The following is a 12,511-nucleotide window of genomic DNA, read 5'->3' on the forward strand; positions in this document are numbered from 1 at the left end:
TTCTGTGAAGTGTCAAGTGTACCAGAGGTAGATGAGACCAAAACTCTTAACAGAGTAGTGGGAAACCTCTGGCCCATGGACCAGTCCAGGGGGTCCAATTTGGCTGAGGGAGGGATGCTGTGGACCTTTGTGCCTACAGAACGGTCAGTCATCAGCACCTGTCTTGCGCCTGCTCATTAACACTACAGACTGCATAGAACATATTAGAAGCTCTAGGTCCAGTTACTGGAAACAAAGTGATACTGTTATTTATAGAACATGCTGCCCTTTTAAAGATTAATGTGCTCACCAGTATTAACAACCTACTAGCATACTGATGCTAGAAAATAAGAAATACAAAAACATTCAGGGTTGTGTATGTTCTGTGATTGCACTGTGCAAGAGTGACATTTGGTACTAGGAGCACAATTTCATATTCTGAAGAATTCACCCCCCAAATCAATTTCCCAGTCCTAAGAAACCTGTGAAATTTCAAGAAGCTTGACCAACTTTCCAGTGCATATGGAGCATGGCATCAGTGCATAATAACATAAGGAGAACCTGCTGCATGAGGCCAATGGGGCATCTTAGTCCAGCATCCTGTTCTCACAGTGGCCTCTTAGTGGGAAACCTGCAACAAGACCCAAACACAAGAGCACTCTCCCCTCCCACGATTTCCAGCAACTGGTATTCAGAAGCACACTGCCTCCAAGGCTATCTGTTGACAGTCTTATCCTCCATGAATTATCCACTCCTCTTTTAAAGCCGTCCAATTTGACTTTCCCTTATTCTGTAAATAGGAGAAACATAACAAACTATTCAAAGTAAACAGATAAATATTTGCACATGTTACAGAATTGAGCTTTTGTGATGCAGAATTTTTTTGAGCTATATTTAATGCACCCGGTAAACCGTTCTGGTAATAACATGTCTAGCATCATGCCTCGTGGAGGATTCTGGGTAACTAAAAGACTTAAACACATCAGCAGAATTCAGTTCAACGGAACTGCTCATTTTGGTTTCCTTTTTCTCTGGAATCAGTACTGTAAAAACTAATTGTATAAGGACTGCTACGATTGCTAATGTATTTGAACCATTAAGATCTATACTAGAGATGAAGCTTTTCTATTCTTTCACCCATGAAAAGTGAGCTTCAGTATGCCAATCACTGCTGTAAAACTGGTCCTTTCCATGGCTCCAATTTGAAAGAAATATCATCTTTATCTTGAGGCATTCCTGTATTATCTACAGCTTGCCGACTCTTAGTCTTATGAGCTCCGGGACTGGGATGGTCTTTTAATAATAGGTCATTGCCCTTTCTAAGAATAAAGCATTCATCCTGCCGTTCCTTGGCTTTGTTGCTTTTTATGAGCAGGGTTTCTTTTGAGGTGACATCTGTAGCATTGAGGTTTGGATCTTCTACCTATGGCAAAAGGGGCAATCAGATTACAGACAACTTCAAACATTCATCTGTTTGTAATTTTAGGAGCTTGGTCTCTCAAAAAATTTATTTCACTAGAAGAATCCATCAACAGTGTGGGGCATAACACAATCTTATACTCCTACAGCATGGCTGACATTTTAGTGAAGGTGAAGAGGAAGTAGACTTCGCTTTGAACGCAATGACATTCAGATGCACACACCTTGATATAATTTTATGCCTGTCGCCTTATCATCATGTCCCTGTTGGTATGTTTCTGTTTGCTTTGAGCAGCCACATGCAAAGGGGTCATAGTTTAAGGTGTTACTGTAAATCTCACCTCATAGTAGGATGCAGTGTTCCCTCTCTCTTAGTTTTTGCTCATAAGAATGATGGAGTACTTGATAAGGCACTGTATTGGGACCCAGGAGATTGTGAGACCTTCCTAGTGGGCTTGCAGCCTTCCTGTTCATCTTCCAGTTCTTTGGGCACTTGGGCAGTTTGCTTTTTCTTCTGTCCCAGATTTCCGTCTGCAAAATAATATTTTATTACTGAGAGGAGGGTTAGGAGCTTAAAATGTGCACTTTTTTGTAGCAATCTTTCTTGGATTTGTCCTACTCTCTAGATTTCCCAAATTTGGGTCTCCATCTGTTTTTGGACTACAACTCCCACCTAGCTAGCAGGACCAGTGGTCAGGGATGGTCCAAAAAGAGCTGGAGACCCAGATTTGGGAAACATAGGAATAGGGAACCTGTGACCCTCCACATGTTGTTGGACTCCAGCCAGCGTGGACAGCCATTAAGAACAATGGAAGTTGTAGTCCAGCAACAGAGGACAAGTTTCCCATTGCTGCTCCTGAAGCAATGGTGTGTGAACATCAGTTTTGTATAGTCTATTTAAAAACAAACAAACCAAAAGCCAGTTAAGATGCTTGTGGCAACATAAAAGTTAATAGCTTCATTATGGCTTAAGCTTTCATGAACTAGATTGGATTTTAGTCCAGGAAATTTATTCCATAATAAACCTGTTTAGTCTTTAAGATACCACAGGCCTCTTTGTTGTTTCTCCTGCTCTGGACAGCACAGCTACCTCTCCAGGAGTAGAAGCAAATATTGAATCTCCAGCATGGTTGCAAGAGTAAGAAGCTGAATTTACTACTAAGGACATGCAACAGGGAAAAACACCAAGTCCATATGGCTGCCCACTAGACTAGTATAAAGAACTGAAGTGTGTTGTTGTTGTTTTAAACTCAAAGCTGTTTTTATAAAGAAACCTATGCATTTGGTGGTTTCTTCCAAACTCAGTTGTGAGATTATGAATTACCGGTAATTAGTTCTAAACCCAATAAAGAACATACTCTGGGAATGATAGACTTATAAATACCTTTAATTAACCCAGGTGATAGCCTAGCAACTGTGTTGGCAGAGAGAAGTCAGAGAGTTATCAAGACAATTATCCACAAAAATCAAGTTGCTTTGATTTGACAGTGGCATAGACAAGTTATTGCTTTGGTTTCTTTGATGCTTTTTTGGTTTTTGGACCTACTTTCTCTGCAGAAAGTCCCAGTTTAAATCTGCCACATATCCAGGTGAGTCTGGAAAAGACACCAGAGTGAAACCCTGGTGAATCGATCCCAGTCACTGTAAAGCAGTCCTGTAACTGTAGAGCAGGGATGCTAACCTGTGACCCTTCCAGTGGTGCTGGACTCAAACGCAGCCCCACCCAGCATACTAATGGTCAGGAAATACATGAGCTCTAGTCCAGAAAGGTCCAAGGAAACCATTCTGTAATCTTTTAAAGATAAAACCCATCTGCTTACCTTCTCCCACGGCTATGTGCTCCTCCTCTGGCAAGCTGTGTTTTTCTTTCCAAGCCCCAGAATGGAATCCATGACACGATGGTTGGGCACTCACACTGCTGCTGGGAGTGTTTTCATTGGCTGAGCATGGGTTGGTAGTCTATGCCCTGCCCAATTCAGCATCCCCACAGGGAAGGGTTGTTAGGAACTGTCCTTACGGTCGGTGGCCCCCGTGGCAGGGTCGCTTCACATGCTGAGGCCTCTGACATTAAGAGGATTTGATAACCATTCTCCCCTTCTTTGCCTCAGTTTTTCAACAGGTTATATTGGTTACACTCCAGCTCATGTAAGTCATTGTGAGTTTATTGATTTCATTGGAGGAGGTAAGGCTGGGCCACTTACCCTCATGGAGTGCCATTGTCCCCAGTATTGATGGAAAAATCAAATGCATTAATAGTTTGATTATTTAGCACCTGCAGTTCCATCACTCTGGTGACACACTGCACATTGTTCATTTAATGACTTGCCTCCATATCTCTACTGTGTATCTAAAGTTGTTTATTTCCCTTCTAAATTCTCCAAAGCTCCTAACTGCATTTCTCTTTGGTGTCCCTGTCTGTGACAGGTCTTGATTACTGGTGTGTTTGATTGCATCGAAAGATTAATGGGTGGATTTGCATAAGGCCCCACTTGGGAATCCTCCCCTATGTTCTGATTTGGCTTCCTTTAAAAATACATTGAAATGAGAGAGAAGAGCCTTTGCCTCTCTGTGTGTTTCCTGCATGCAGTAATTGCTCATTCAGGCTGTACATTCATTGATCTAATTCCTTTTGTGACTGTGAGAAAAGTGATTGGTTAGGAAGCATGCAGGTTGTTAATACTTCCTGCAATTTTTGCAGTTGGCAGGGAGATTTGTACATGTATTATTTGCATGGAGAATGCACATTCATATATTAAATACTGCTGCAGAGTTTAAAGTTACTTGTGGCTTTCAGTTGCATCCTGTGTTGCAAAAATGAACTTGCAGGTAGGACAGGGTTTTTAAATTGCTGCACTAATTAGAGCAAAGTCATGAATCATTAGTTCTTTTCCTAGTCTTCCACTGACTGACTTATGACCCTAGAACTTCTCTGTACATTGATTTCTTCCAAACTATAACACAGTGGTTATTATCTCTAGCTTCAGGTAGCCTAGGCTTGACTGGGAGCAGAATGATATATTTGGGTGCTTTCAAATTATGCTTTCCTCAGTGATTATCTTACAAAACATTTATGTGTTTGTTTAATAAACAAGATAAAATAAACTAAAATTTATAACCTGCTCTTCTAGTGTCCACCAGGGCAGCTAACAACAATTAAACTATAAAATGGTATTGTACTTTTTATGCAGAGGAATCAACTAGGTATCAATAATATTATTGCTTTGTACCACAGTTGCTCTGCTATCCACAGTGATTATACTTAAGACGAGTGGTGGCCAATGTTTTGCCCTCTAGATGTTGTTGGACTCCAGTGCCCACCAGTCCCAACAGCATGGCCTAAAGATCAGGGAGTGTGGGGATTGTAGTTGAGTAGCATTTTAGGGCACTACATCAACTACTCTTGTGCTAGACTGTTTGCAGCAGCTACGATGAGCATACTTCCTGTGTGGACTGAGGTTATCATGTTTGTTTTGCCTCCCATCCAAAAGCACTATCACTGCCGGGAGAAATGACTATCCGCAATTTCTCTGATAAATTGCATGGTGATAAAAATTATCAATCCTTCTGTGAAATGAAGGATCTTGATTTCTGCAGTCCTGGAAACCAAATGAAACAAAGCACAAAATTTCTACCTCATCCAGAGTCCGGAGATGCCCATGGCCCTTAAGAGGGGTTTCTGTAGTGAAAGCTCATCAGACTTGTCTTTACTGTAGTAGTTTGGCTCACGGTTGTAAGAATCTGTGCTGAAATCCAAATAGAGTGGGTTCTCAACGCAACTGCAGGGCCAGCCCTATCCTTAGGCAGAATGAGGCACCCTCCTCAGGTGATAGACGCTGCATGGCAATATTGGCAGCCCCTTAGTCATTCCCCTCTTTGGAGGACAGAGCTGTGTGTGCCCAATGGCCTGTCTTCCACCCTAAACTTGCCTGCTGTCCATGTACCATCCCATCAGCACCATTGAAGTAAAATTCTACTGCCAATTCAGTCAGCTTCTGTACACAGAATCGGTGTGGACATGCCATCATGTCTTTTGGCACAGGCAGCAAAGTATATTGACATCGCCCTGCCCAACACTACCCACATTCTGCAAAGAATACTTCTGTGGCATCATTGGCAGTGGGGACTCTCATTTAGTGTGTGAAAGGCTGCGTTCTATATGGCATTGCTTGAGAAGTCTCAGCAATGCTGCCTTTACATCAAATGCAGTGAAGTATCTCCTTAAAAAAAGAACTTAGTATGTGCTTTACTCACCTCTGGGGAATATATTTCCCCTATGCAAGCTCAGGTGGCAACTTAGGCATCACCCCATAGGAATGATATCACCAAAAAAAGAGGACACTGACTTGCATAATGTGCAGATTTGTATATATGCAAGCAAATTTAGATGCTATCATTGTAACTTAAATAGAAATAAAATGCAGTTCACCATAGTGTGAAGTGTAGGTGACCTGCATCATCCTTCACCTGCTGTCTAGGTGTTAACTAGTGAAGGGGACCTTCGGAGCACCTGCTCTCCTTTCTTGTGTTCTTTATCATTAAACCAAACTCAGCAAATTGAAGACTCTGCTCTGTAAATTAGCATACTTGGCTACTCTAACGCATTTCACTGGTTCTTATTTTGGTCTTTTCCAGTTAAAACAGGCTGGTACCCTGTCTACCTTGAACACTGCCAGTTCCCTTCCCCTTGCATCTCACACCCACTCGGGGGGGGGCGCTTCTGTTGAGAATTACACACATAGAACAAGTCTTACAAGCCCTCTGGATTGAATTTGTGCTGCTAAGCAGGTCTGCTAAGTCCTCCTGTGCCACAGATAGATACATTTAACAGTGTAAAATGTACAGGAAAAGTGTGCTGGGCAGTAACCACCTCGGGGCCTCTGAAAAAGGCTATGAGCAACATCTCTGTTGGTTTTCTGCTTTTCCCATTTGGGGAATAGGCAAGATCCCAGAGCAGCTTGAACCAATGCATCACTGAAATGTCCACTTATCAGATCTGCAACGACGATTCTGTTGTTATCATCGACTGCTCAAATAGCAACCTCTCATGTATCGTATAAGACTTATATTGTCACAGTAAATGGCTCAGTGGGATAATGGTTCTTACAGGCTAGATGAAACCAGAATGTCACACTAAGAACCATTCTGTTTAACTGTTCAGAAGAGTCCCACCAGAATAACCGAGTGTTCCTCAGAAGATGCCTTTGGGGAGACTTGTCCCACTGTTGTTTCTCAGCATCTGGTATTCAGTGATACATAGAGTCAGGATGTGGAGGCTCCGCTTAGCTATAATGACTAATTGACATTGATTGGCATGTCCTCCGTGAAAGATGCTGAACACTACAACAACTGATCAGCCAACAAAAAAATTTTTTTAACATCTTTGTAAAAGTAACTTAACGTGATTTAAGTACTGAACTGTGTTTATTCCATTGGTAGAGAAATTGGAAGGGATTTCATACAGTGAACACACCCACCCCTAACAGCCAAGGTCATTCTCTCCCCTCATGGTCTTCCTTTTGGTTAGCACATGGGGAAGGAGTTCCCATTCATGTACATAACTTACTTTTAACCTATTTGTTGAACTTAACAAAACTTAGGCATTTTAGAAATGATTGTTGCTACTAGAAAAGCTGCTACTACTACTGCGTGATGGTGATAAATAATGTGTAGGCATGTAAGAGCAATCTGCATCTATATTGGGATTGTGTTTAAGGTGTAATATTGCTTTATTGCTTGCCATCCTGGGTTCCTTTGGGAGGGTGGGCAGGATATAAATTTAATTTTAAAAAGCAATAAATAAGAATAAAACATACAAAATGAAGTGGGATGTCATAGGATCATGTCAAAAGCTGCATGAGCCAACTGAAGTGTTCTGTTTTCTTGGTGTTCTAGAATGTAACAAAACCAGTGGAAGAAAAAGAAGAAAAACCTAAAGCTCCTACTGTCCAAGAGTTGAAGGAGAAGATTGACAATTACAACTCAAAAGTCAACAACTGCTTGCTGATGAAGCTGGTATGTACTGCATTTTCTGTATTACTTGTTACTTTTAGGACAGTAGTGTAGGCTCTTGCCATGCAAGCTACAAAACAGTATATTGAAGCTGGTCTTCTTTCCCCCCCTGTGGCAGTTGTAGTGGAGGTATTCCCAAGTTCAAAGGTGAACCAATCTCTACCTCATGCCCCTTGTACTCATCGGGAAAATGTACACTTTTTTTGTCCACCAATAACACATACAACAAATGAAACCCTGACTTCTGAGAGTTGCCATTTCCCCAACTGGGGCGGCCACCTAACTCCTGTGGCGATGTGTGGGGAGGAACTCATCCACAGCTGATGCTTTATAGAGCTGACCACAAGGACAAAATATAAAAAGTATTGATTTTTACCTCTGTCCTGCCCTATCTTTTGGGTAGTCTTATTATGAGAGTACAGCATAGCTCAATGATTCATAATCAATAAGTTCATTAAGAATGGACCAGGGCTTCACAAGGAGTAAATGGGAAAAAGAAGCAGCGTTCACGCTTATCACAACTCTGCTTTTCAGAGGTAGAGTACTTGAGCTCCAGTCTGTGTCAGTTCCTCTCACACCGTGTTCGTCGATGTGCATGATTGCGTTTAGATTGTACATTACTTCATGGATGCTGCTGTGCTTACCGGAACTGATCAATACAGCAAAGCTGACATAACATCCCAGCCAAACGGATATATAACACCCTGAGCAGTACAGCTGCTGCCATCAATCTGTTCAGTCTTTTGGTTGACCATCTTTCATATCAAAACATCTTCTGGAGCAGATTTTTGAGGGTGCATAGGAGTTGGGGCCAGCCCAAGGCATTTTGGCCCCTGAGCTGAACCACAAAATGGTGTCATCATCCCCGCCCCCTGGGCCAGGGAAGAAGGAGTAAGTGAAGATCTACACCAGGAACAGGGGAGGAATAAACATCTACCGTATTTTCCCCTCTATTACACGCAGATTTTTTCTCCTAAAAAGTAAGGGGAAATGTCTGTGCGTGTTATTGAGCGAATGTGTGGGGTCCCTGGAGCTGACAAGCGTGAGTGAAGGCAAAAATCAGGCAAATATCAAATCGTCCGGAGAAGGGAGGAAAGGAGGAAGCTGCTGCTTTCCTGCATTCTGCCTCAGGGTCTTACTGCCCACCCGCTTCTGTTTCCTTACTGTGTTTGCTCAAACGGAACAAAGAGCAGAGAAAACCCCTCCCCTCCAGGCAAGCAGAGTGGAAAGCAGAGCGTCCTTCCTTCTAATTCCTCTCCGTGGGTCTGGGACTCGAAGGCAACATGCAGGTTGGGGGGGGGGAGAGAGAGAGAGAGAGAGCTGGCTGGCTTGTGGGGGGGGGACTTTTGCCTTCCTTTCCTCCCTCCGGTAAAACCCCTCTCCTGCATTCTTAGCCAGCTGCTTCTCTGCACACCCCTCTCGTTCTCCTTGTCGCTTCTATGTTTTTCCTTCCCTCCCTACTTAAAACGTGGTTCTAATCACGGATCCACATGGATCCTCAGGATCATTGCATTGAGTCACCCCAAATTCACCATCAGATCACATAGCAATGATCTGATGCAAAAACAGGGCTGCAATGGTGCAAAAACATGGTTACAAAGCACGGATCCACATGGATCCTCAGGATCTTTGCATTGGGTCACCCCAAATTCACCATCAGATCACATAGCATGTCCATGGCTACAGCCTGCACCAAAAAAATCACGCACCCACTGTTGCCTGGGGCTGCAATGGTACAAAAACGTGGTTACAAGGCATGGATCCACATGGATCCTCAGGATCTTTGCATTGGGTCACCCCAAATTCACCATCAGATCACATAGCATGTCCATGGCTACAGCCTGCACCAAAAAAATCACGCACCCACTGTTGCCTGGGGCTGCAATGGTGCAAAAACGTGGTTACAAAGCATGGATCCACATGGATCCTCAGGATCTTTGCATTGGGCTACCCCAAACTCACCGTCAAATCACATGTCTGTGGCCGCAGCATGAAGCACAAAAATGATACATCCACTGTTTCATTCAGAATTTTTTTTTCTTGTTTTCCTCCTCTAAAAACTATGTGCGTGTTATGGTCAGGTGCGTGTTATCGAGCGAAAAATACGGTATATTGGGACCAAGGGTGGGAGGCCAGCAGTGCCTTCAAATCACCAAGAGGCCACTGTAGACGCAGCATGGGGGGGGGGCTGCTGAGGAGATGGCAGATCTGATCTCCAAGGAGCATGCCACAGCTGTTGGTGGCACTACAGTGGCAGCAGCGGGCAATGCATTCCTTGGAGGCTGGATCTGCTGGATCTTGCCACCTGATGTGGTTGCCCCACCTTGCCTCATGGGTGGAGTCTGCAGTAGGGGCGGGAGAGAGAAAGGGAAGTCTCTTTCACTAATGGACGGGCAGCATGGGATTTCACCATTGGCTCTAGTAATTGTGCACAGGTCTTCTGGTAAGGAAAATAACTTGAAGTGCCTCTTTTAAGCAGCAAGTCCAAAGGACAGACACTCTTTGAATACAGGATTTGGATAGATCTCCCCATCAGCAGAACTCCTTCGGAGCTTATTTTGTGAACCTGCGGTGTAATTGGTGTGAGCCATATAGCAGCTGGGCAAAACTGTTCTGTAGCTAATTTTGAATCTTCAGCTTAAGCATTCTGTAGCCACTACAGCAAATGATTTTCCACAAATAGCTCTATTGTTCTAGCCCAGATGAGTCAAGATTAACACAGCCCAGCCACCTCCCACTGTGGTTCAGCAGCTGCCCCAGATCTCATGCCCATATGGAAGCAGAAATGTTCATTTTTTCCATCACAGGAAATGTACCATCCAAGGTACGAGGACCTTTGATAATTTGCTTTCAGTTGGCATCCTTGGTTATGTTCTCATTTGGAGAAACAACAGCCTAAACTCTGCAGATACACAAAGAGAAGTCCCATTCAGAATTGGCCTGTGGCCTGTGAGTCTTTCAACAATGACTTTGGCTTGCTAAGCCTTGCTTGTGGCTTAGAATGCCCCCAGAGAATGTCTAGGAGTCATTGCTAATGCAAGTCAGTAAGTGATGCTCACTCTTGTCGCTTACCATCCTGTTTCCTGGCCCTTGTTGCTCCAAAATATTTGTCAGGTCACAAGACTGCTGGAATAATATAAGCCATAAGTGGCAGAATTAAAAAAAATAAAGTCAGAAGACTTAATAACCCGATATTCCAGGGTTGGGGAGAAACTGTGGCTCCTCTGGGATGATGGGAATTGTAGTTCAGCAGCACCTGAAAGTCCATGGGCTCTCCAACCCTTCTGTACTTCTTGGTTCACTCCATTTGTCTCACTTCTTTCATGCTCCTCTGGTCTCTAGACCCTACATGTACCCTTCTCCTCAAGCTAGAGTCTGTCCTCATTTGCATATAATGCTAAATTTCTTGTAGGTTTCATAGCATCAAAAAGCTAAGAAAAGAGCTTATTAAACTAACATTTTGTTTTAAACCAGGTTCCCTGTTTCACATGTAACACTAAGCCAACATCCTTTAAAATAAAACTTATCTCTGACAAACTCCTCTTATCAGCTGTACAAGCAGAGGAGAGCTCAATTTTTCACTTGGACTTAAACCAGGGTTGTCAACTTAACACTAAACCATGGTTTGGAGTTACCTGCAAACACAGCCTATGTGTGTTTTTCCTGAGGGAAGTGAGAATTCAGAGCGATTGCACTAGCTCAGCCCATCAGTACTGAAGGTTTCCCCCATCCCATTCAGTTGTTTCTGTCAATAGTCAGTGAATGGCTCTGAAAGCTTTCTGTTAGCTTTTATGGAAATAATTCCTGTGTCCCATATTTCAAAAAATTCAGCAAACAAAATAAATGCCCCCAACCTTGCTTTTTAACATCTTTTCAACCTTCATTTTAATTCCATCAGAATGATGACGGCACTTACACAGGCTTCATCAAAGTTCACCTGAAACTTCGCCGGCCTGTGACGGTGCCAGCAGGGATCAGGCCGCAGTCCATCTACGATGCCCTCAAGGAGGTCAACATGGCCAACATGACAGAGAAGAGAACATCCTTCTACCTGCCACTGGATGCCATCAAACAGTTGCACATCAGCAGCAGCACCACTGTGAGTGAGGTGATCCAAGGACTTCTGAAGAAATTTATGGTGGTGGACAACCCACAGAAATTTGCACTTTTCAAGCAGATGCAGAAAGATGGTCAAGGTGAGATAGTGTTCCCTTTTGAGACAGTAATAAGAATAAAGTGATCAGGCTTCAAAGAAGAACTGCTTGCTTCTTGGCCGAGTCCTGCTCTCCACCTTCTCCCACCTGGCCTGGGAGGGCAGGGCCCTGACTCACTCCAGCAACAAAAGCTGAGGCTGCTGAACAGTTTCTTGAGTTGGGGTTTGTTTAGGAGTTTTTTTGTTGCTGCAGTTGATACTAAAAATTTTTTGTATCTTTAGATCATATGCTTTATATGGAAGTTGTTCAGTTTGGTTGTGCACTCATTCATGTGTTTCATTTCTTGTTTATAGCTATAATAATTTATTATTTATACCCCACCCATCTGGCTGGGCTTCCCCAGCCACTCTGGGCGGCTACCTTTGTTATGTTTGTAATTTTGTAAATCTTTTTATGTTGTAAGCTGCCTTAAGCATAGTTTTAACTGTGGGAAGGCGGCATACAAATAAAATGATGAAGACGATGCTAGCCTGTTTCTATCTCTATGTTTCAAAACTGTTTATGTTTATAATGGTAAAGGCCAGAGATGCCTCCCCAGATCTGGTGAGATCCAGGTGTTCTGGGCTGCAACTTCCACTACCCCAACCATTGAGCTGTGTAGTCTAAATTATCTGGAGGAAGGTTGCTCTGTAAGCCCCATTTGTGCTTAGAGTACTCCCCCCCCCCCAGGCTTTTACAGAATGGCCCCAGGTAGTTGTAGTAGGTGGCCATGGAGAAATTATGACTCAAATGGATACAACTAGATGCTTGTAGTTTGTCTTGGAGTCATCTAGAAGTGTTACTAACCTGCCCTATTACAGATTTCCTTGAGGGATATACTGTAAATGGCTGGCGCTAACCCTCAGTTCTGGAGAATTTAAAATAAATGTTTATGAAATACTGTAGTGGTT

General features: G+C 43.2%; 1 protein-coding gene across 3 annotated transcripts in view; it reads left to right on the top strand.

Annotated features, from left to right (window-relative positions):
- The window catches only part of RASSF5 (Ras association domain family member 5), a 100,908-nt gene that overhangs the window by 83,765 nt on the left and 4,632 nt on the right, over positions 1-12,511 (top strand). For all 3 annotated transcript variants that reach the window (XM_053393377.1, XM_053393378.1, XM_053393379.1), the window contains 2 exons: positions 7,291-7,410; positions 11,306-11,603. In XM_053393377.1, coding sequence (XP_053249352.1) covers positions 7,291-7,410; positions 11,306-11,603 — 418 coding nt within the window. The remainder of the gene's footprint in view (positions 1-7,290; positions 7,411-11,305; positions 11,604-12,511) is intronic.

Source organism: Podarcis raffonei, chromosome 6 (genome assembly GCF_027172205.1).
Source record: "Podarcis raffonei isolate rPodRaf1 chromosome 6, rPodRaf1.pri, whole genome shotgun sequence".
In the NCBI taxonomy this organism is placed as follows: Eukaryota; Metazoa; Chordata; class Lepidosauria; order Squamata; family Lacertidae; genus Podarcis; species Podarcis raffonei.